The 25,119-nt window shown below is 32.3% G+C and overlaps 3 protein-coding genes across 4 annotated transcripts; 2 read left to right on the plus strand and 1 right to left on the minus strand.

Annotated features, from left to right (window-relative positions):
• The first annotated feature begins 269 nt into the window (after window positions 1-269).
• On the plus strand, window positions 270-5,662 carry LOC130801814 (15.7 kDa heat shock protein, peroxisomal). 2 transcript variants are annotated; one of them, XM_057665713.1, is made up of 3 exons: window positions 270-651; window positions 3,600-3,636; window positions 3,752-5,662. In XM_057665713.1, the coding sequence occupies exons 1-3, from the start codon at window positions 571-573 to the stop codon at window positions 4,036-4,038; spliced, it is 405 nt and encodes a 134-aa protein (XP_057521696.1). In that variant the 5' UTR covers window positions 270-570; the 3' UTR covers window positions 4,039-5,662. The 2 variants fall into 2 exon arrangements, with proteins under 2 accessions (XP_057521696.1, XP_057521695.1); XM_057665712.1 differs by lacking the exon at window positions 3,600-3,636 and having other exon boundaries at window positions 286-651; window positions 3,752-5,654.
• A 2,701-nt stretch (window positions 5,663-8,363) lies between these two features.
• LOC130801815 (probable inactive receptor kinase At3g02880) lies at window positions 8,364-12,556 on the plus strand. The gene is made up of 2 exons (XM_057665714.1): window positions 8,364-9,833; window positions 11,580-12,556. The coding sequence occupies exons 1-2, from the start codon at window positions 8,531-8,533 to the stop codon at window positions 12,212-12,214; spliced, it is 1,938 nt and encodes a 645-aa protein (XP_057521697.1). The 5' UTR covers window positions 8,364-8,530; the 3' UTR covers window positions 12,215-12,556.
• Window positions 12,557-16,265: 3,709 nt separating this feature from the next.
• Window positions 16,266-24,150, minus strand: LOC130801817 (ADP-ribosylation factor-like protein 8c). The gene is made up of 6 exons (XM_057665715.1): window positions 23,813-24,150; window positions 18,354-18,435; window positions 18,239-18,271; window positions 18,037-18,158; window positions 16,839-17,000; window positions 16,266-16,718 (listed from the first exon to the last, which is right to left on the minus strand). Exons 1-6 carry the CDS (start codon window positions 23,848-23,850, stop codon window positions 16,601-16,603), a joined length of 555 nt encoding a protein of 184 aa, XP_057521698.1. The 5' UTR covers window positions 23,851-24,150; the 3' UTR covers window positions 16,266-16,600.
• Between the last annotated feature and the right edge of the window lie 969 nt (window positions 24,151-25,119).

A 25,119-nucleotide genomic window follows, 5' to 3' on the forward strand; every position in this document is an offset into this window, starting at 1 on the left:
TGACGTCGGAGTGTCAGTTCTGTTACTTTAGTCAATAGTATCAAACTCATCTTAATTTCAAACTCATATCAGATTAAAGACCGTTTCGGAGGAGAACATATCAAATATCAATGTGATAGAGGGAAGACTGCAGTTTTAATTCTCCTTTACAATGATCTTGATTTTTTCTAAATTGTTATGTATTTGATTTTTTATTACTCTATTATTGATATTGTTTGACATTTTTCATCAATAAATTATTATTATCCTTATAAAAAACAATACATAAAGATAATACATTGCTTGGAGGAGGGAGTACCTAATAGCCTATTCTAGAAGATTTTAGAAGCATGACTGCATGATAGAAATTTGTAGGATAAACAAGAATAGTAGAACGTTCTAGGACATGGTTTACATTTTACAATTAACTTTCTAAATAGAGCTCTGCCTTCTGCTTCAAATCTGCAACTTTACAAGATCATCCTCAATCAACTAATACAAATGATCATCATATAATCTGTAAAATTTGAACAATGGTGGGCGCTTTCTTGAGTGATCCTTTCCGACGCTTTTACTGGAGTTCCCCAATCTATGGTGAATGGTCTGCTAATACTCCTCTTTTGGACTGGTTTGAAACTTCTACTGCGCATTTCTTTAAATTCAATGTTCCAGGTTTGTTTCTGTGTTTTCTGCATTCATTCTCTATCTTTTGTATCTTTCAATTATGTTTCTAATTTCGTTTCAACAATTGTTCTTGTTTTTTAATTTCACAATTTGATTGATTATAAACTTGTTAAGTTTATGATTGTTTCTAATTGTTGGAGTTGATTAAGAAATTTGATTATTAGTTTTTTTTGATCGTTCAGGCGCGTTCCAGTTTTGATGGATTTTTTCGATTGGTTCGTTTTGGTTAATGCAGTTGATTTTATTTGTTAGGGTTAGATTCTTGACATTGTTATTTCTGTTTTTTTTTCTCGTAATTGCAGAATTTTGAGTACACTTGATTCTCTGCCTTACACTTTCTTCGTTCAATCTAGGGAATTCATATTGAATAGAAGTATACTTTTTTTCTCTATGCAATTCACTTTTTATGCGATTTAATATGTTATCTTATTTATTTATATATTAAATTATATGTATTTAATAATTATAAAAAATTGATATTAGGAAAGTATACGATTAAACGATTCAAACGAGATTTCACTTGATTATATTTTTACTTACACATCAGTCACAATATATAAAATAGACTTGAACAACCACAATATATAAAATAGAGTTGAACGATTAATAGTACTCATAATTAAAATGTACCAGTATTTCAGAACGGACGAAGTATATCTTTGGAAAGAGTGACTGATATATTTCAACATACAGGAAGAGTTTGTGTGTAATAGAGTGAAGTATATTAATATAGTTATATTTAGATCTTTTACATTTGTCGAAATAACATTTTAACTCTTAGTATCTTTAATTTTTCTTAATTATAAATTATAAAAAATAATGTTAATAATTTTTGCATTGATATGGATAAAAAAATCTTATTTGACTATTTTTTAACATATAAAAATATATAAATATAAATAAAATACAAATTAAAAGAAATAAGTGAATAGTGACCAAAAACTAATGGGATAAGTTCGTTGAATAAGAGGGAATATATTATATACTATGTGCTTTTATTTAGACGTGATAAAAACTAACCCAGTATGCTAATTCAACCTAAATTTAACTTGATATGGGTTTGGGAAAGGTCTATTTAAAATGAGTTAATTTCGATTTGATCAATAAATATAATCTAAATTTAATTTATTTAATATTTTGAGTTATATTTTAGGCGGTTAATGGATGAGTGTGGATTAGCGTTGTAAAATGCTCCTTTGGGCTCTGGAAAGCCCTATCCTACACTACGGCCCTAAAGCCTTATCCTACGCTATGGGCGCTAAAGCCCTTACCGTATCCTTTCCACCCTACCTTACCGGCTCTAAAGCCCTTCCCCTAAAACCTAAAAGCTTATTATAAATGCACAATAAGTAAAAATATTCTTATTTTGACCTCCCTAAGGCAAGATAAGACTTTCTCTCTCCATAAACTACGATTACATCACATTTCTGATATTAATTTATCCGATATTTAATAATTGGATAATTGAAGTTGAATATTCCAAACCTGGATCGATTTGCAAAATTAAATATCTGTTTTTTTCATTTTTAAAATTTCTTATTAGATTAAATATTGTACTCTTTAATTGTATGTAATGGGTCGTGCAATTAAAAATCAAATGTTATCATGAGTGCGCTACATATTAAGTATGATAGGATTTGGAAGAATAAAAGGGTTTAGAACATGTTGATATATGTTATATTTTCACGCCTTTAAATATAACATGTTGATATGTAAAAAAATATTGGTGTAATGAAATGTTAATCTCTCCACAAATTATGAGTTTATGGTTGTGTTTTAAGTTGGTGAAGATAAGGAATTAAGGGGTCCACAATTGTAGTGCCTTGAGTTGTTGTCTACATTTACAGTTTATAAATTCGTAATATAATTTAGATGTTATAATTATCTTTATAATTTTAATTTAGTATTGCAATAAATTGTGGTGTGAAAATTTTGATTGATTTAAGTTTTTATATACACCTGGTTTTTAATTTTCATCATTTTAATTAATTTTCAAATTATTCAATAAGGGCTTATCCTCTCTACCTTATGGGCTCTAAGTCCATAACAACCCCTACCTTACCTTACCCTAGTCCCTACCATACAATAAGGGCTTTAAAACCCTTACCCTACCTTACAAGTCCTACACTACCCTTCTACCTATTGGCCAACTACCCTTACCCTACAAGGCCTCCCCATCCCTACCTTACGGGCCCTTAGCCTACCCTACAAGACCTAAAGGCGCATGCCAGCATGGCCTAGTCTTTAAAAGTACAAAGGCAACTTGTCAATGAACTATCTCAACCAAAGGGTTAAGCTGATGGTTGAGACCACATGATATGTTATATATTCTAACACGCCCCTTTATACGAGAGCCCATTGTGCTAGAAGTGTGGATGCATATATGCGCCGTATATTCCAATAAGAGTACTTACATAAAGCTCTTACATGGGAAAACATTTATAAGAAAGTAGTGAACTTACCTTCCTTCACCTTGGGATGTGAGATGTGGCATGTGGGATGTAAGACAAATGGAAAAATAGATCTTTTTCCATTTCAAGATTCATCAATACAAGATTGACATCCTCTCCAGCGGCTTCAAACGCTTAAGCGTAAGAATTTCAATACATCCAGAATTTGCCTATATAAACTACTCCCTTTGCCTTATTTTAGTAAGCCAAAAGTCATTTTGAGTTTCCGTTGACTTGCTTAGTTTATCTTCCTTTGATGCTTTGATCTTTCTGTTATACGATTCTCCACTTTAATTCCCTGCAAGTTGTTTCTTTGTCCTTCAAACTCTAGCCTAAGCAAAGACGTAGACTAATTACTGATTAGCGAACCTTGTAATGTTGGGTGTGATTTGCTTTTGCTTTGCTGATTGCTTAATTTCGTCTTTTACTTGCATTTTGCTCTATTCTATTGTTATTGGTAGCAATGTTTGATCCTAGGAACTATAGGTTGGAGATTTGTTCTTCTTGCCACCAGTCAAGCTAGGTAGTTGCTGCTCTATTCCATTGATTGCTCCGTGAATACCCTTTTTTTTTCTCAACTTTCCTACTTCTTTGTTCCGAGTTGTGTGTTTGACGAGTTTGATTGCTTAAATGAATAGGATACAGCAAAGAGAACATAAAATTGGAGGTGGATGAAGATAATGTTCTCCACATAAAAGGGGAAGGTGGAAAAAAAGAGGAATCACAAGGTAAAGACGTCATTTGGCATGCAGCCGAAAGAGGAGGAAAGAGTGACTTCTATCGACAAATTGAGCTCCCGGAGAACATAAAAGCGGATCAGATCAAAGCACAGGTTGAAAATGGTGTGTTAACGATCGTTGTTCCTAAAGATAATAATCCTAAGCCTTCTAAAGTCCGCACCATTAACATCTCCAGCAAGCTTTGAAGCTCTTACTAAAAGCTCTCAATAAAAGGAAGCTTTAGTTGTACTGAAATAAGGTATTTTACTGTCATGTGTTGTAATATACTGTCTAGACTTACGTTTATTCAGATCTACGAATTGTTGTATGAGACGGTCTCACCGAGAGGTGCACCTCATAAATGTGTTAAATAGCATATCTTATACATATAATAAGAATGTAGGTTCCTTATTTGAGGTCGTCAAATTAGTAAGTTTTTTCTGATCATCCTTTCATGCTCTCTTGTACATGAGAATTCAGACAAATTTTGTTTGAAAAGATGGAAGGAATGTGTTGGTTTTGTAACTGGTTTTTGTAATATTATGTTTGAGATTTGCACATAGTATTTGCTCTTGTATGTTCAATTATTTGGTGTACACTACCTCCATCTTCACTATATTCATGACTATTGGCGTTCAAAACTGCGCCAAATTAAGGGGTGGATGACACACCTTAATTTGCTGGAATGGGAAAGATACGAACAGCACTCAAACACAACACAAAAATCAGCTTCAAGAAATCATGTCTTGATTTTCCGGCTGACTGATTACGCTCCAATGGCTTCACTCACCACCTTCGTTTAATCGATAATGCAACCCAAGGATTGACTACCTTGTGGAATGTAGGATAGGCTTTAAAGTTGTGTGACTAACAACTCAAAGGAATGAGTGTATGACTAACACTCAGAGGCTCAAACACAGTTTGAAAGAAAAACAAAATGATGTTTTATTTTGAAAAATCTGAAAATCTCCCTTTACAAAGGTTTAGGCCTCCTATTTATAGAACTATGACCATCTAGAATTAGTTAAGACTAATGTTTATACAGCCAACAAAGAATAACGGCTAAAAATCAACACGTGACAAACATGTGCACGTTTTAAGTACAAAAATCAGAAAACAGAATGCTGATTTATTCTGGTATGATATCAGCTGACCAGGGGACCTTGATGTTGGTCCTGTTGGTTCTCTATGGATTATTAGGACTACCCTTGGACCTTGAATTCTAGTTCAATGTACAAAGATTCCATCCCTTGGTTTTTCCTGGTCCTTGGTGCACAGGTTTGGTCGTGTCGTGCAAGGTAGGTTGGCAGGCTGTTTCTTCTGCATTCTGTCCATTATTCTGCTACTGTTGTCTTAGTTTGTGCACATTGATTTGCTGCTGCATTTGCTGAAATGTCATGCACAACCCATTTGCTTGCTTTATTACATAGTCTTGAATGTGTAAGAAACCTGCATCATGTCAAACATGGTGCAAAAACGTACCTGATGATCTAATATTCATTCAACTTAATAATTTAATTCAATTTGACACGATTCAAAAACGGATTTGTAGTTATGCAAAAACCAATATGGACACAAAATTCGACTTCGAATTGATCTGAAATACTTGATCCAAAATCAACTTGATGATCAAATAAAACAAAGTAACTAAAATTAAAATAAGTATTAGTGGCTAGTAAGTGTTGTGTGGTAAGTATCGTCTCCAAATATTCATAGGGCATGAGCGAAATTGTTTCTTCTGGAAATGGCAAGTAACTTATGGAGTTAACAAATGAGCGCAATGATGATGTTATATTAAGTATTACAAAATGAGAGATAAGTAGCATTTAGATAGGATAAATATACAGATGAGATAAAAAATAAGTTAAATGTATGAATAAAATTAAACTTAAAAATAATTATAAGCTATGATAAAAATAAAATTAGACAAATTTAATAAAATAAAAAAAAACGTTAAACAAAGTTGGTAGCACATGAAGGGGTATTTTTTTTGAATTTTGATTATTAATTTTTTGGATTTTGAGAAGGTAATCATTTAAATTGTTGGTATTTAATAATGAACTTGGTGGATGACAAAAAAGTAATACAAACTTGGTGACTAAACAAGATTGAGGAACCAGAAATTATTAAGATGTAGTATTCTCTCGGTTTTTCTAATTAACTTTGCATAAGTTTTAAAATGAGTGAAATTTAGTGGAAAAGAAAATTTTATAGAAGAATGAGATAAAATACGTTGGAAATATAAATGAATAATTAAGACGAAAATTGTATAAATTTGTAAACGAGATTATAAAAAGAAAGTGGATTATTGCCAAAAAGAAAGAGTATAAAATCAATATCACAAACTAAAATAAAAAAATTGTGCAAATTAAGTGGGAGAAAGAAAGCACCGGTTAAAAATAAATTTTTAAGACGATTTTACTGTAAGATGCGTATCATACATAAATTAAATAGTCCAGTAACAAAAAGTATATCTTGTTTTGAGGTTTTCTACATATAAAATTTTTTGGCTCAAAATTTTATTCCATTGGTGAAAAAAATTAAAAAAAACTCACAATTTGTCATTTACACTTTAAAATAAGTAGAAATTTTTGAGAAAAAACCTTGTTCATTAAGCAAATAATAAGTTGACACTTGTCTAAATAACTAATTTTATTTTTTAAATAGGTTTTTTTATTTATATACATATATTGAAAAATATATATAAATATACTAATGGTTATAAAATTTTGATGCTTTATAACTGAACACCACTTTTGCTATATTTTAATATTAATTAATTTTTTATTTTTTTTATTCTGCATAAATTAGTAATTAAGAATTAATGAGAAAACTTTTTTATTTTTTTCATTAATAAAATAAATTTTTATGTCAAAAATTTCACGCAAATAATTATTATGGATAAAAAAAAAGCGTAAAGAGAAATTTTTTTCACGCCATTAAGAGTGCTGGTAGTGAGAGAGAACCTCTCATAAGATTAGTGGCTCTAGGCTAAATAGGTTTGGTACTGTTTTGTTTCGCTTGTTTAGCATGTTACCTTGAAACAATTTAGTTGTCCCATTTTCTTATTTGGCAAAATCTTTTTAGTTGTCCCATTTATATTTTTGTTAATCTTTTTTTATCTAAATATCCTTAGTTCACACAAGTAATTACGAATATACCCCCATATACCTTACTTACCCAACTACCTTCCTTCACTACTTACCCTTTACTACTTACCCTTTTTAATGGACCTCACACCATCCTTAATAACCGTGCCCAAGCAAATGGGACATCTAAATTGATTCGAGAGGGAGAGTACTAACATTTAAATGGATTGTTAGTGTAGAATTGTTTTAGGAAGGATATATAAAGCTTCATGATAATGCAGAGATAATTTTTATATTTCTAAAATCATTTATACTTAATATGAAAATAATTTTATTTCTTTTCAAAATGTCCTATTTGCTTTTGGGTTAATATTTATAATCATTTTTAATTTTTATTTTATTCTTAATACACGTGTTGAAACATAGTTAAATGAGATATTATTTGATCTGTCTCAATATAAGAGTCATTAATAGCTATTTTTTTTTATATTTTTTAAATATATGCACGTTTATTGCTAATCCGCTATTAAGCATTAAATTAGTATATTAGCAAGCGAAAAAAACAATTGCAATATTGATCAATAATCATTAATCAATAATCATTTAAAATAAAACAACAAAATAATGTATTTGTTACTTTGTAGATAGCTAAAGCTAATATAAAAGGCTCTAAAAATGGAAGCAAACAAGAAAGTTAGAGCCATAGACAATGATCAATAATCATTAATCCAATATTGTGTTTGCTGTATAAGTTTGCAGTATTTTATACATTCTCTGTTTCATAATATTTACTATTGAGTGTGACATGTTATGTGGGAAAATGTCACTATCAATAGCAATTATTATGGAACGGAGGAGGAAATATTTTAGTGTATCTCATAAAATTTATAATAATTTTAATTTTGGTCAAAACTAAAATTATTTCTTTAATTTTAATGTACATATTTAATTTAATATTTTTTAGAAAAAATTATCTAGAATAATTTAATCTTTTTATAATTTTACTACTCCTAATTCCACCTATTAGTTAAGCATAAATAATACAAATTTTAGGGTGTATTTGCCTAAAATACATCAGGTAACTGAATGAGTTAATATAACAATCTTTTTTTAAGAAAAAAGTTAAATTAAAATAAATATCGAAAAAAATATTAAAAAATCTAATTTTTTTATTATTTAGAAATTTTTATGAAATTTTTTTAATTTTTCTCTAATTTTACATTAATTTTTCAATTTATTTTTTTTGGTAACTTACTAACTATTACAGCTCATTCAGTTACCATTATTGTGGAAAAATATACAAAAAAAATTAAATTATTTTAAGTTTTTTTTTTCATATTTTGTATAACTTATATCACTCTCTTAAAATAAATAAATTATTATAATAAACGCCGCAGCCCTATTAATATTTAATTAATCCTTATTTTAATCTCGGAGAAACATACTGTCTATCCTATCATTCATCACCTCAGTATTCCATACCCACTTTTTCCGTGTAAAAGTTCCACTTCCCATAACCATTTCCGCCATTTTTGTACAACTATAAAAGGTTCCTATTACTACTCTTTCACATCTTCTTACTCTCTTTTCTCTTCCTCTACTTTCTACTATGGAGTTGGAGTCTACTAAACTCGCACCATTTTTATTCATCTTCCTCTTTTTTACCCTCACATTCTCTCTCCTCCCTACCGCCACACCCGCCGACTCTAATCCCACAGATGCTTCTGCACTCGCCGCCCTTAAATCTTCATTGGGTGGACGTTGGAATACCACCGCTTCCAACGCCTGTAACTGGCAAGGTGTTCAATGTGACTCTCATGGTCGGGTCCTGGAGCTCCATTTACCTGGAGTTGGATTCGTGGGTTCTATTCCAAATGGGGTTTTGGGTAACCTTTCCTCGCTTAACTTTCTCTCGCTTCGTTACAATGCTCTTACTGGAAGTATTCCCTCCGATTTTTCCAACCTTAACCAGCTTAAGTTCCTTTATCTTCAACATAATCGACTTTCGGGTCCGATTCCTGAGGTTTTGTTTTCGATCCCAAGTCTCACCCGTCTTGATTTGTCGGGTAACAGATTTTCCGGTGGGATTCCATTAGGGTTTAGTAATTTGCGTAATATAGCTACATTGTTTCTTCAGGAAAATCAATTGACGGGTCCAATTCCCGACTTGAAAGATGATAACCTTAAACAATTGAATGTTTCTCATAATTTGTTAACTGGAACAATTCCATCCCAGTTTTGTGGGATGCCATCTAGTGCTTTTGAAGGGAATACTCTTACCCCTTGCGCCATTAATGGCCCTTCTTCTTCTTCCCCAAATGGGCATAAGAAGAACAGTAAGCTTTCAGCTGGTGCTCTTGCAGGAATCATAATTGGTGGTATAGTTACATTGATTGCCCTTTTGCTGCTTATCTTCTGCTGTTGTAGAAGAAACAAGAAGAATGAACAGCAGAACGCAACAAGATCCATTGATGCAGCAGCAGACGCCAAGCGATCTGATGTGGAGACGGGGAGAGAACCATCAGCAGCAGTCCAAAGGAACGGTGAGAGCTCAGGTGGGGTGGCGGGTGCGAAATCGGGTGGTATTGTTACTGATAAGAAATTGATTTTCTTCAGTAAAGGGTCTAAAGTTTTTGATCTAGATGATTTGTTGAGAGCTTCTGCCGAGGTGTTGGGGAAAGGTAACTATGGAACAACTTACAAGGCATCATTGGAGAGCGGCATGGCGGTGGCGGTTAAGCGGTTGAAGGATGTGACAGTGACTGAGAAGGAATTCAAGGAAAAAATGGAGGAAATTGGAAAGATAGAACATGAGAATATTGTTTCTCTTAGAGCTTACCATTGTAGTGCTAATGAGAAGCTATTGGTCTATGATTACTTCCCAATGGGAAGCTTATCTGCCCTTTTACATGGTGAGTTGCTTATTATTGCACTCTCGTTTTTTTGTTGATTTGGATGAATTATGATTTGTGTAAGAATAATTTGCGAGTTACAGCCTTAAAGTTTAGCATTTTTAAGAATTACAGTCCAAAGTATCAAAATTTACGGGTTCAAGCCAAAACACACGACCATTTTGGTGGTCTGAATTTTGGGTTAAGTGGTCGGAGTTATGTGTTTTTAGCCATGTAAATTTTGATGCTTTGGGGCTGTAATTCGAAAAAAATAAACATTAAGGCTGTAATTAGCAAAAGTGCTAGACTTCTGATTGCTTTTCTCATGATTTCTTAACCTTTATTGTTTTTGCATACTAATCAATGTTTTATTTTACTTTACTGTTATTGTTAATATTTGGATCTAGTTATTTAGAGTAGTAACCCATTGTTTTGATCATACATGTGGGAAATCTATTTTGACTAAAGTGAAAGGGAAATTAGAGCATTGTTTCTTGTGAAAGCCAATTTCTTATTGCTATTTGTCTTAAAATACCAAGTCCAAATTAGACACCTTGCCTTATCATTACCCTAATACCATTACACAGGGCGTTACCTAGGGGGTTTGGAGGGTTAAATGTGTGCAACTTTACCCTTGTTAGTGATATAACTATAGGTATTCATTCGTAACATCAAAATGGTTTCGTGAGGTCGGGTCAACTTTGATTTATACATTATTGTTAATTCATTGAAGTAGGGTCAAAGTCAAGTTCAGTATTACTAGGTTTGGTAGATGTAAGGTCGCGTTTGTTTTAAACACTTCTAGGTATGACAATTAGGTTGTTTTTGTATTGTTAATTTAGCTAGTTTTGACTTAGCCTAAATTATATCATTTTATCATCTTTGCAGTTATGGATTCTGCTTAAAATGAGCTTATGTGAGAATCTTCAAATAGATCTGTCCGTTAATTGGATCCCTACATCTTTTGATATGAATATGATGTCTAGAGTTGATATGAAGTCTATGCCAAAAATTTGGTTTTTGATGCTACTTATTAGCTGTAAGCACTAAGCAGTATATTGTGATGCTCTATGTATTCTGTTATGTCATACTAGTAGTTCTGTATCCAATAGCCAAAGATCCGTTGATTAATCTTTGCCCCACCTTCTCAATTTCACAATCAATGCAATAGTTGCTTTTCATTGTTTTTAGGTTTTTGATGTTGACAATACACATCTATTAAACTTGCTATTCGCCTTGCCTTTGGTGTGTACTGGGATATTTGTTTTCATTTGTAGGTCATTCTCTAACCAAGGGCATTACTGGCCGCACCTCCTTTTCTCATTTAATAAGTGTGTGGTGTGTCGTCATCCAACCCTCTCCAATACTCTGGATATACTGGGTATGATGATGAGGATGTGTCTTGCCGTTGGTGTGTACTGGGATTGTTTTCATTTGTAGGTCATTCTCGAACTAAGGTCCTACTAGCCGCAACCTTCTTATCTCTTTTGATAAGTGTATGGTGTGTTTTCATCCAACCCTCTCCATACTAGGGTATGATGATGAGGATGTGCCTTGCCTTTGGTGTGTACTGGAACATTTGTTTTCATTTGTAGGTCATTCTCGAACTGAGGGTGCTACTAGCCACAACCTCCTTATCTCTTTTATTAAGTGTATGGTGTGCCGTCATCCAACCTTCTCATACTCTGGATATACCGGGTATGATGATGAGGATGTGAAGGGTTAAATAACACTAATCTTTGACTTCGATAAAAAATTAATCTATAGGTAATAGAGGAAGTGGAAGAACACCATTAAACTGGGAAACGAGATCTGCTATAGCCCTTGGAGCTGCTCGGGGGATCACCCACATCCACTTGTTGAAGTCTACCGCTTCTCATGGTAACATCAGGTCATCCAACATCCTTCTTTCCAACTCATATGAAGCTCGAGTCTCCGATACTGGCCTCGCACAACTTGCAACTCCAAATGACACTTCAAACCGTGTTGCTGGATATCGTGCTCCTGAAATTACTGATCCCCGTAAGATATCTCAAAAGGCTGATGTATACAGTTTTGGTGTGTTCCTATTAGAGTTGCTCACGGGCAAGGCTCCTACAAACACCCTCTTAAACGAGGAAGGGGTGGATTTGCCGCGGTGGGTTCAATCAATTGTTCGAGAAGAGTGGGCTTCGGAGGTGTTTGACATGGAGCTTTTACGGTATCAGAACGTTGAGGAGGACATGGTTAAGCTCTTGCAGCTGGCTATCGATTGTACCGCCCAATACCCAGATAGTCGTCCTTCAATGCTCGATGTAACTAGACGAATCGAAGAGGTTTGCCAATCTACCTCAACGCCCGACCAAGATCTATTCGTAGACGTTAGTAGTGATCAAGAAATCACATCTTCCAAACAAAGTTAGCTCATTTGTGAGAAGTTCTTCATCATCATCATTGGCCCAATATCCCGCTCGAAAACAGCATCTGGATGAGAAAAGGTAACAGACAATTCATCCCCCGAAAGCAATCGATAGAAACAATGATCAATTCTTACAATTGTTTACCTTCATTTATAGAAAACTTGAAATTTGTTTGTTGATTCTTGAAGCTCTCCTGGTTTGATTGAGATTAATTTCCTCATGTATTTATATTTTTTCTTTATAATTTTTTTTTGGTTTTATCCAATGTTTTTATCTTTGTAAATCGAATAATTCATTATTGATTGGTTGTTGAATTGTTCATATGAATGGCGAATACTTTTAGAATCCTCTGATTCATAGAAGTTAATAATCAGGATATGAAAATAGATAGAAAATGAGAGACTATACCCTTATCAAGAATGTAATATAATATATGTTATTTTATGCTTTGTTTGGGAATGAGAATTTCATTTGAAAATATATTAAATTTAGTGTTTGGTAAATATACAATTTCAAATTTGGATTTGAATCAAATTCACAATTGTTATAAAAATGGTTTAAAATGGGTAGTCATTCTCAAATTTCATGTCATGTTTGGAAACAATAATTTCATTTGGAAATTTGGAATTGTCTCAAATTTATTGTTTGGCAAATTAATAATTTTTAAATTTGGATTTGAATCCAATTCCATCATTATTTTTAAAGTAGTTAAAGTTAAGAATTTGAGAATGACTACCCAAACCTTGTCATTCTCAAATTCTTCATTTATAATTTCATAATTGAAATTCATAATTTGAAATGAAATATTTATTTCCAAACACTACATAATGATTTCATAATTGAAATCTACAATTTAAAATGAAATATTTGTTCCCAAGCGCAACCTTGATGAATTTTCTTTTGCTTTTGATACACAAACATTAAAAGAAAAAGAAAAAGTAAAAGTGAGAAGTGCTTTGATTAGTCATATGACCAACCGGAATGTTGGGAGACAAAGTTATTACTTAGTAATGTTGATTTATTATTTGTGATTAATTAATTAATAATTGATGAGATTAAATAATAATACACGTGGACAGGTGACAGCATTTGATTCTTTCTTTGTTAGCTGAATCGATGTGTTTCACTCAAGGATTTAGTTGTCAATGTCTTCCGCGTTTAAACTTGTTTTTTTTCTTTTATTTTTGATATAACGGTGATATATAGGCAAATGGATACCATAATCTCTCATTCATATTTACATACGATCAGATGTTTGATTCGGGTTATACTGAATATGATGATAATAATGATAATGATGATAATATATTTAATAAATAGTTTATTGGATAATTTTAATTTATTTTGATATAAATAGAGGCGTTTAGTAGTCAAATCATCAAATATTAGTGTTTGATAGATTAACTAATTAAAACAAATTATTATTATTATTGTGGATTAGTTGCTCATCGCAGCTTTCAAAATAAACTGCTCACCACAACATATAAGCTAGTCAACCGATTTAATAAAATTAGCTGGTCAAATCAGTCATTTTAATCAGTTATCAGATATTAGTCTATTGCGAAATATCCCAATGTCTAAAATTAATGTAGTCATTACTTTTTTAAAATAAAAAGTAAGTCTTATATGAGATCGTCTTAGGGTGAGATCTCAACAGATCTCAGGATTCAAAATCGAATCTGGATCCAAAATGGTATGTCCTCCGACTCCGAATGTAAATGGACTGAAATACATATTTTAATTTTTATTCTGAGCAAAGTCAAAGGATGAATAATTCAAAACGAGTCTAACTCATTATCATCCCTAACCGAGAGAATGAATCTATTAGAGGGTGGGAGAATACCGGTCGACAAAATTAGATAAGAAATATTAGAAAATCAGGAAGTTAATAACAACGTAGAAATTTGGATACTGTAGAATATATTTTTTTAAAAAAAGGATTTTCTAGATCCACGAATTTGGGTTCGAATTCAGACCTAACTTGATCCGTTAGTTATTATAAATTTAAATTCGACCCAGATATGACAGGTTCATAAAAAAGGACTTAGAATTGCCAAAAACATATTTGATCCATAGATCCAAACCAATCTAATTAGTAATTTAGTTTTGCGTTTTCTTGATTTGGTATAAAACTTTTAATTTGGTTTTAGATTTGTTTATAGTAGAAAAAAAGAAAAAATTAAACTACACTGAATTTTAAGAGTACTTATGGTAAAAAAAATGTGTCGATTGAAAAAAAATATTAAAGCTTTAGAACTTGGTAATAATATTTCGTTAATACTTCAATAATTTAATATTTTTTTGAGTTGATTTATTTTTCTAGATTGACTAGATAAATTCCCTTGTCAAGCACGGTTTATAAATTATTTAAATAAAAAATTAGTAATTTTATATGTGTAATTAAGTTGTTATATGACTCTTGACTTTTTAAGTATATTGAAACTATAAATTGATTTGTTTTAAAAACTGATATTATTAATATATTACTATACAAAACATAATCATAAAATTATGCACTAAATAATATAGATTATAAGTACTTACATAAAATAATAGAAAATTTCTACATATAAAAAATAATATAAAAATAATTCAAATGTTCAATGTCTTTGAAAAACCTTAAAATAAATTTTAAGCCTAAAGAACATATTTATTACTATAATAATTAACAAATAACTTAATTTAAGTATTTATGTATTATAAACTCCCCATCCAGACCCTGCCTTGTGCGGGATACTGAGAGTGTCCTTTACCTTTACCTTTTATGTATTATAAACTTGTCAAACATAGGTGATAGAATTATCATTTGAAATTTATTTCATAGATATCTTATCCTAATTATTAATTATTTACTTAAATAATTAATGTGTAATCTAATTTGTGCAGTTGTTTTTAATATAGCCATGTAAGTAATATATAGGATTATCTATGAAAACTTTCAAAATTATTTTCTTTTCTTAATTTATTACAAATTTATTTTAATGAAAATTAATAATTTGCATAAATAATTAATATGTTATTCGATAATTATCCATTGTAATTAAAATATATTATATATTTTAGATGATTGTATATGGTAAAAAATTAGTAAATAAAGTAAAGTTTTAAAATTTGTAACTAAGCAATTAAACAAATCTAATCAGAAAGATAATACATGATATGCTAAAAACTATTTTTCCTAATAAGAAAATGAAAAGACCAGGAAAATTTTTATTGTAAAGTCAATATGCGCCCTAATCATTTCTTCATTAGTATATTGTATAGATAGATTTAGTTGTATACTAAAATAAAATCAAACAAAAAATCAAACTTCATCCTACACATTATATTGTGAAAATTCACCAAATATTGTATGCCTTTCATCCCTAATTGTACACAAACTAAATACATACCATGTGGTTGTTGATAACTTTTTCTATGTTTTTAATAAATTAAACAAATTGATTACAACATAAGATTTGAATTGGTCATTATTTGATCAACTTGCCTTTAAAATGAGATGAATTCAAGTTGGATATTTGGAAAACGAGTAAAGGCTATTAGTCATACAAGTAACATATGCTTTTCTTGTTTGTAGTATTTGCTACAACCATAAAATTTTAGTAAATCTATAAAGAATTATTCAGACTGTTTCTCGATAAAATACCTTAAAACATGAAGCACATATGCTTATAATTGTATTAGTTAAATAATACAATTAATGTATAGAAATGTCTCACGGTAAGACCGTTTGACACTAGAATTTGTGACCTAAGTAAATATAGAAAAGTAGGTAAAAAATGATAATTAAAAAGATGAAAATTAGTTGGATGGAGTAAAAGTAAGGATGGAGCAAAGAATAAAGAGGTCTATTTACTTTTTAATGTTTAGTAGATTTAGTCCCTTTGTCAACTATTTATAGTAAAATACATACTTGACTGATGAACAATAAAAAATTTGTTAATTTATGAAGCCCTTGCTTTCTAGGGCTAATAGGCAGTCATACACCTTGAAGGGCCAAATACCGCCACTAGATGAAAACATATTTTAAACTTGCGGATCATAATTAAAGAAAAAATGTGAGTCATATCCATAAATAGAAACATAGTAATTTCATAGATGAACTAAAATGAAAGATATAGCAAAACCCGTAAGACAGAGAGTAATCAAATTCACTTAAAAATAGTGTAATAAATCATTGGCCAACATGAAAAATCATATTTAATTACATAAATATAAATACATATTAAAGAAAAGCCTAAAACTGGAATAATTAACCTTGACTTGCATATGCCCTAATCCCTACTACAAAAAGCTGGGGAAGTAAATCTACAGGCAGGAAAATGAACCAGATTGATCATGTAGATCATGCATTTAACTATTTAAGGTATCATGCCCATTTGTGTTGGGTCATTTGGCGATTTTCGAATGCTTTATAAGCCAATCAATGACGATGTCTATGTTTACAGACTCCTTGCAGGAGATCATGTAACAGCAAACTTCTCTATCGGTGATTGATTGTACCCCTCTGATTAAGCCAAAAACACGAGGAAATGAACAATTAGAGTATTGTACAAACTAAAAACACGTTAACGACGATAAGCAACTAAAGCGTTAGCATTAGCAAGAGTATGATTAAAGAACTTACAGTTGATCCATTAATGCTTGTTGTGCAAGAGCTTCTGATTTGTCGATTTTGTTGCCAAGAATGAGCAAGGGGATCCCGGTTAAGGATGGCTTCTCTAGAAGCTCATGTAGCTCACTTTGAGATATCGGGATACTGTCTCTATCTGCAGCATCAACTACGTAACTGCATCAAAGAGTAGACAACTGAGTGTTAAAGTATATAACATATCTTGGAGTATTAACCATCAGCTTAAGTTTTTGGTTGAGTTGGTTGTTTGACATGGTATCAAAAGCCAGCATTACAAAAGGTCACGGGTTTGAATCTCAACCACCCCTCATTTAAAGTTGAATATTCAACGTCAGATACGAGGAGGGCTTATGTTCCCTCCACACTTCTAACCCAAATGGCTCTCGTGTGAGAAGACGTGTTAGAGTGTATAACATATCTTGACGCCTTAACCATCAGTTTAAACTTTTGGTTAAGTTGGTTCCTTGACACTGAGAACGTACATGTAGTTGTTATGAACTATGAAATGAATGTCAAATAAACACCACCATAAAACTCGTTTATTATCAGTTCTAGATGCCAAGAAGACCGCATCCATGAAGGATCTGCGATGAGCCTAATAACCACAAGAAGCACTGAACCTTTGCCGAAACAAAATTTTCAAATTTCGCAGATTCTCATCAATCACAAATTTGACGAAATTCATCTAACCACATTAAAATTCATAGTTTTTACGGCCCGTTTGGTAGTGGTATTAAATGGTGGTAATGAAAATGATTTATAGTGTAAAATTTCATTAAAAGTTTCATGTCATTCCCATGGTAATGAAACTTTGATCACAAAAAAGTTTTTTTGTTTACAAATTTCCATTACCACCTAATACTACCTCTTCTAACAAATTTCCATTACCACCTAATACTACCTCTTCTAACAAATTTCCATTACCACCTAATACTATCTCTTCAAATGGTAATGCATTGGAATGAATTTTACGAAGAAAATTAGATGATTGAAGTTGGACAAGCATGGCCATCAAGGTAGCCAAGAGATTTTTCAGCCAAAATTACAATAGTTTTCATTCCCATCACCAGTGTTTAATAACACCTACCAAATGGGCCGTAAAGGTAATATACATGCAAGAAGAATCTAGAGAACCAGCTTAAAAACAGTAGTCCAAAGAACATATGCAAGGCTATGAAGTGAGAATGATTACACAATTGCGGATACACCACGGCAATAGCGCTCCCACATTGAGCGAAACCGCCTCTGTCCTCCGAGATCCCAAAGCTTTATAGTCACATTGCCTTTTTTAACTTTGCGCATATTAAACCCAACCTGGTTATATGGAGTAAGTTGTAATTTGCACGCTGAGCCACACTATGAAAAGAAAGAACAATCTCTATAAGAGTAGTTACCGTTGGAATCATATCTTCACTGTATCCTCCTGTCTGCGAGCAGAAACATAGCAAAGGTCAACCAAATCCTAAAAATTAAGTGAAAACAGAAACCCAAAAAGTTGTCGTTACTCACAGAAATTGCATTAACAAGAGATGTTTTCCCGGCATTTTGGAGGCCAACAAGGGATAACTCCATTTCCTGTTTAAAAAACAAACTGACAAACAAGTAGAAGATAGGAACTTATGAGCTTCAAGCAAATCATACCTTTAAATATTAGAGAAATGTTTTCATTGTGTCTTTAAAATTTAAACCGAAAGATTGCTTGTGACAAAATAATGACATACTTTCTCTGTTCTATTATACATGCAACTAATAGTGACATTTTCCCACGCAACATCTCACAACCAGTTAAGCGGAACAAAGGGGCTTCCCAAATAAGTAGAACAAAAAACAGACAAATGATTTCACATACTATATATTTGATCACAGTGAAAGAAATCAGCACGGAAAATTCAACATCACTTAAGAGGAAGCATCATTAAACATCTAAAGAGAGAAAAGTGTCTGCGCACAGACAGCATATAAGCAGTGTAACATAATTAGCTAGCTAATTCGCCTTTTAAATTCGCGATTCGCTCAAATTTTGCCAATAATAGCCCAAAATCGATCATAATTCGCTGTTTTCAATTCCGAGGAGATTCGCGAATCATGTGACACTGAGTATAAGAGTATAAATTCCAAGAAAACATTTATTGAGAGTAATTCTCTATGATCTACACAAGGTGTATATATCATAGTGTTAAAACAAAGCCATATCGCATCGCATTGGCCACGGATTAAAGGTTTTCAAAACAAACAAACCAATATACAACTGTAGGTGGAAAGGCAACGACAAATTTCTACAAGAGAGTAAATGTCTACACTCATCCTATATTGACCAATAGTATGCTAGAAATTAAGTCTTGGTTGCGGAAAGGTAAAATCTTATACAAGAGCTGAACGCAGTCAAAATTTTGAATCACATTCTTATTCTGGACTTGCAATTAGATCTAGCAAGTTTTTATACCTCAATTAGCTACATTATCTAAAGGACAAATTGGCAAAAATTTACCTCAATGCTAAACGTGAAAAGCAATTCTCGTGAATCAATCAATTTGTATGAGATATAGATAAGAGTAATTATATAAGTGCTGACACATATATGAGATATGTCTCTTACTGCAGTAGAGAGCTATCCAATATGTTTAAATTTTATACTGTTGTACTGATACAACTTAGGAAGTTCTTTTTTGGTTCCTCGGTTGAGGAAGAAGGTTATGGTAAAATTGATACTGTTACAAATGGTAGCAAAAGGAAAGAAAAGATTATCTTTATTGATTGACAACGAATGAACAAAACAGGAAGAAGAGTACATGGCTCCTTATATAGAACAAGGAGGAGAAAAAGACAGAAAATACTAACATTCTGTTATAACCAATTTCTTGTTATAACAAACTTCTAACTAACTAACAATATGCCTATCTTAGTAATTCTTCGTCAAAGACTCCTGCAAAACACAGTGGTCAACAGAAAACCAAATCTTACAATTAAGATCTTTCACCAATTTATGCACTGACAGTAAGTTGAACAGAAAATTTGGCAAAAACAGTACATTTTTTAGCACAAGACCATTGGGTAAAATGACATTCCCTATAATATGTACCTTGGTTTTTCTCCCATCAGGCACAGTGATTATAATGTGATTTCCCTTGCAAAGTTTTATAGCTAGTAAAAGAATTTAACTCATAACATATATAATTGGATGCTCCACTATCTATGATCCAACTACTATGAAAATATGCACTAAAATAGTAGTTACCTGCAATATGTGCAGTATGGGTAGTGGAAGAATCTTTATCATTCATGGATGGTTTCTTGAGCAAAGCCAGGATTTGGTCATATTGTTCCTTGTTGAATCTAGCTTCAACAATGTTGGGTTCTTGATTTGGATTTTCATTCAATGCTGTGTTTGCTTTGCTTGTTGTGGCATCCTCCTTTACCCATGTAAAAATTGGGAGGATACCCATGTATTTTCCAACACCTTTCAATATTATGCCCATGAATCTTGCAATGTTCACAAAAAAATTGATTATTTGTTTTCTTATTCCTGATGTTCTTGCTCTTGTTTTGAACAAACTTTCTTTTTTCAGTTCTACAAGCAATGGTTGTTTCTTGGGTATCCACATAGCTTGCTCTACTGATTTCTTGATGAGTTTATTCTTGAGCAAGGATTCTATAAGCTTCACAAACTGTGGGCATTTCCTTCATCATGAGAATGTTGCTTCTACTATGTTGATACTTTGCATCTAGCTTCATCAAGAATTGAATGAGCCTTCTCCCTTCCTGACCTTTTATTGTCTTTTGTGAAAGTTCACATGTGCATCCAGTACATGAGCAAACAGCAACAGGATCCAAAGCATCTACTTCGTCCCACAAACTCTTCATTTTTGTAAAAAACTCCTCAATGGACATGTTGGGTGTTTGTGTTGCTTTGCTGATAGCCTCATAAACAACGAATAATTGGGCTGAGGAAGATTGGCCAAAACGTTGTTCAAGATTGTCCCAGACTTCCTTTGCAGTCTTAAACCACGACACACTTTGATAAATCCTTTCATCAACAGCATTAAGAAGCCACCCTAGGACCACATCATTCACCTATCCCATGCACTTCCATGAGCACTACTTGTTGTTGATCTTTTAATCATACCATCCACGAATCCCATTTTGTTTTTTCCTGATAACCCAATGGAAATCTCCCTCTTCCAGCTAATAAAACCCACCCCTGAAAATACAGTAGACACAAGTTTAAGCCCTGTGTCTGTGGGATGTAGGAAGTATGGGCTGGATGGATTCATTGTGGGATCACTTGGCTTCGAACTTTTATCCTGATCGATTGTCATCCTTGAAGGTTTATGAATCTTGAACAGAAAGAATCAAGAATGAAAAAAAAAATGCACTTAAAAGTGCACGAAAGAAACAGAAACACAGAAGGGCGAGATCAGATTGATCAAAACAGAAGCGCAGATCAGAACAGAACAAAACAAATCTTCTGATCTTCCTTCAAAACTACTGATTGATCAAAGAATTCAAGGTCTGATTGGTTCTGAGCAAAAGGAAAGAAAAGATTATCTTTATTGATCGACAAAGAATGAACAAAACAAGAAGAGTACATGGCTCCTTACATAGAACAAGGAGGAGAAAAAGACAGAAAATACTAACATTCTGTTATAACCAATTTCTAGTTATAACAAACTTCTAACTAACTAACAATATGCCTATCTTAGTAATTCCTTAATAACTAACTCAGCTATGTAACACATATCTTTATTAGATGCTGAACTAAGATCTCTTGCACACGTGGCTTGATTGGCATATTGGTGGTCATCATCTTCTGCTTTACTTTACTTTAGTTGCTGCCCCTTAGTATAATATTGATGTTACTGTTCCTCCATATGTTGATCACACCCAGTATTAGGATGTTGTATATGTTTAGCATCATTATATTCAATAGATACATAAGCATCGGGACTGAAGGTTAGAGTAAAGATGAAAGAGGTTCGTTTAATATGGTTCGGGCACGTGCAAAGATAGAGTATTAGCGAAATGATAAGGAAGATAGAAAGTTGGAGCTCGGGAGACTTAAAAAGAGGACAAGAAAGACTGAAGATACTTTGGAGGATTAAAGTGGAAAATGATATGAATGGCCTAGAGTTACAAAATGAGATGGTAGAAAATCGGCATGAATGGAGAAGAAATAGAGGGAAGGAAGTTCCTACCTCTTGTCACATCACTTCCCCTAGAGTGGATGAATATAAGGAGGACAAGAAATCCTCAAAAGGATATCAATAGCAAAGAGCATTAAAATTTCAACAATGCAAATTTTCTGTAAATTGATACTTTACCATTAAATGTACAAGAAAAAAGAAAGAACACGAAAAGGATGACATAAACTTCAGTGCAAAAAGAATCCAATTTAAGTGATGAAAATCAATTAGCTTTAAGTCCTATTTTTCTACTAATCCATTTTACCTTATCTGCAAATTCAAGGCATACTTTCACAACTGAATGTTTCAATTTTGTTTTCTTGGAACTAAAGCTATATAAACTTTCTTCCATAGCAATCATATCTAGAGCTGGCAAACAAGTTGTTCGCATCAAGTTCAAGTCAGATCATGCCCGATTGACCATTTCTAATGATCACTTTATCGATTAGAATTTGCAACCAAGTCAATTTAGTTTTGAGTCGGGCTTACTCGAGTGCACTATCATACAGTTTGAAAAAGTTATCTACTAAACGCATTTGCTCTCAAATCAGTTTGGCTAGAATCGTTTAACATTCAAATCGATTTGGGTAAGGTTTGAACATATAATATGCGGTCTGCTTGAGTTCAAGTTGTGATTATCAGTCAGGTAATTTGGGTTGGGTTAGTTTTCCAGGTCTAATTATAATGAAAGTGACAAGTACTTGAACCTACATGGCTATATCAGGATTGGTGTGACCTTAAAAGCAAAGAAGTACTTAGTACTCCCACACTTCCCATGTATTGCACCACCTTTAAAAGACACAAACATGAAGAAAGTGGTATAGAAATTAAAATTGCGTAGATAGTATTAGAGAGTAAGTAAATGTGTGGACGAAATTAAAGAAAGGGGAGAGTACATCTACATAAAAGAAAATGTTGTAAAGTTACAATGACTGACGAAATACAAAGTGCAACATTCTCATTGGGACAAAAGGAAGTAGAGTATAAAACATCACAATGCCAGGACATCTACCCTCACGGCCTGTTTGGTAATCAGTACTAAATAGTAGAAATAATAATTATGGTGTAATTTTGGTAGGAATATTTCTTGACAAGTCTAATGGTCATGCTTACTCCGCTACAATTATCACATTTTCTTCACAAAATTCATTCTAATTAGGTGGTGATGGAAAATTGTGAACAAAAAACTTTTTATAACAAACCTTCATTGTCATTGAAATGACATGATACGTATCATGAAAATTCACACAACAAATCATTCTCATTCCCACCATTTAGTACCAAAATCACCAAACGGGCCATCAAAGTTATTCCAGATAAATTACAAGCTAGGAGAAATTACCCCAAAGTTTATAGGAGTAACAATAACAATTATTTTGTTCCAAGAACAAAGTTTGCAAAAGTAGCTTTGCACCGTTTTTAAATTATTTACTGGCTTATAATTATCTACCTTCAAATCATAATTGCATTCTATGTCTATAAAACAACAAAAACTATGATGAAACCAAAACCCATTAATGGTATTAAAATCACTTAAACAAAATTAACCAATCAATATCCGGTCATGAAACAACTCAACCAATAGCTTAAGCGCATGTTAGAAGTTATAATATGTCATACACTGTATCAAAATAGCATATAAAACTAAATTTCACCAACTGAGAAACCCAACTCCAATGCTGAGAAAGAAGACAAATACAAGGAATTCACACAAATTCAAGCACAAAAAACATTCAAAAAAAGAGAGAAAAAATAAAAAAGAAACCCAGAAGTTAAAAAGGGGAGTACCTTCGAAGCCAATTGAGAAGAGAATCCCAGAGACCCATTGCAACAGAAAAGAGTGATTCAGAATAAAGGGTTTCCTGAATCCTGACAGTAATAGCAATTAAAAGGGCAGAAATAAGAAAGTATGGAATCAAAAGGAAACAAAGAAAGGAAAACGTTGTTGATAGGAAATGGAAACTTCGCACATTTGGCGGTTTTGTTTGTTTTGTTTTATGAATAACACAAAATTGTGAGTGAAGCTCGAGACGATTTTAGTGTCTCATGCTACATGGGTTAAACGTACAACATTGTTCTACACATTTGACATTACACATTGAAATCTTCAAGTCTGGTATTTTGTGTGACATTGTGAAATGGTTCAATACAAAAGGCTTATTAATAAATGAATATTAAAAAAAAGCTAGTCTCTTGAAAGACCGTCTTTTTAGGAGATATATTTCAAGTCCAGCCCATTAAAAATTAATGCTTATTTATCATATTCTTAATACCTACTTACATTATTCTTAATGCTTACTTAATATATCCTTAATGCCTACTTTCAATATCTTAAATATCTACTTACAATATTTTAAAACATATATAATGTGCTGGTCTAATTAGTAATGGTCTCTCAAAAGAGTTTGTGTTAACAAAATGGAATTTGAATTCACACTTATACATGGAGCAGTTTTTTAAAAATAATTTGGGTTGTCATAATTGAAATCATCTCACAATGAGACGTCCTCAATAGAAAATGAGATATTATGAAATCTTGTAAGAGACCATTTTATGGTAAGACGACCTCAAAAAACTCAGCAAATCTTATATGAGACCGTCTTTTCGGGAAACGGGTCCATACAAGCAGCCCAATTAATACTTTTTTTAAAAAAACAATTGAGACGGTCTTACGATGAGACGGTCTTAATAAAAAATTTGTCAATAAAAAGTCTATAAACTAAAACTTTCTTTTTTTTTCAGGTATTAAATACGTCTTATGATGAAACCATCTCATACAAGAATGTGCGATTAAGAATCAATGTAAAATCTTCATTCTTTTGTTTGTCACATTTGATTATGTGGATCAGGACCAGGATTAGGATTTTAGGCCTGCACTCTTATCTTATCCATTATGATAACGGTAGTTGGTGTTGTTCATTGCCTTCCATCGTACGGACCAAAGTCATTGAATTATGATTCAATTAAGATCCATGAAAAATTGAATAAGTTATGCTTATTTTGGAAAAGAAATTTCCAACTAAACTTGGGAAAAATATATTTTCTAAAATAAGCGCCTTCATGAAGTATGAATCGTGATATTGAATTTTGTTTTA

The sequence above is a fragment of the Amaranthus tricolor genome, chromosome 15 (genome assembly GCF_026212465.1).
Source record: "Amaranthus tricolor cultivar Red isolate AtriRed21 chromosome 15, ASM2621246v1, whole genome shotgun sequence".
Classification (NCBI taxonomy): domain Eukaryota; kingdom Viridiplantae; phylum Streptophyta; class Magnoliopsida; order Caryophyllales; family Amaranthaceae; genus Amaranthus; species Amaranthus tricolor.

Excerpts from the sequence above, each read along its gene's own strand:
- LOC130801814 (XM_057665712.1), top strand. The coding sequence starts at position 513 with ATGGTGGGCGCTTTCTTGAGTGATCCTTTCCGACGCTTTTACTGGAGT. Across the intron at positions 652-3,751 it reads CTTTAAATTCAATGTTCCAG|GATACAGCAAAGAGAACATA; the intron begins GTTTGTTTCTGT and ends TTAAATGAATAG.
- LOC130801815 (XM_057665714.1), top strand. The coding sequence starts at position 8,531 with ATGGAGTTGGAGTCTACTAAACTCGCACCATTTTTATTCATCTTCCTC. Across the intron at positions 9,834-11,579 it reads CTTATCTGCCCTTTTACATG|GTAATAGAGGAAGTGGAAGA; the intron begins GTGAGTTGCTTA and ends ATTAATCTATAG.
- LOC130801817 (XM_057665715.1), bottom strand. The coding sequence starts at position 23,850 with ATGGGTCTCTGGGATTCTCTTCTCAATTGGCTTCGAAG. Across the intron at positions 18,436-23,812 it reads CTTCTCAATTGGCTTCGAAG|TTTGTTTTTTAAACAGGAAA; the intron begins GTACTCCCCTTT and ends CTTGTTTGTCAG. Across the intron at positions 18,272-18,353 it reads CTCTTGTTAATGCAATTTCT|ACAGGAGGATACAGTGAAGA; the intron begins GTGAGTAACGAC and ends TTCTGCTCGCAG.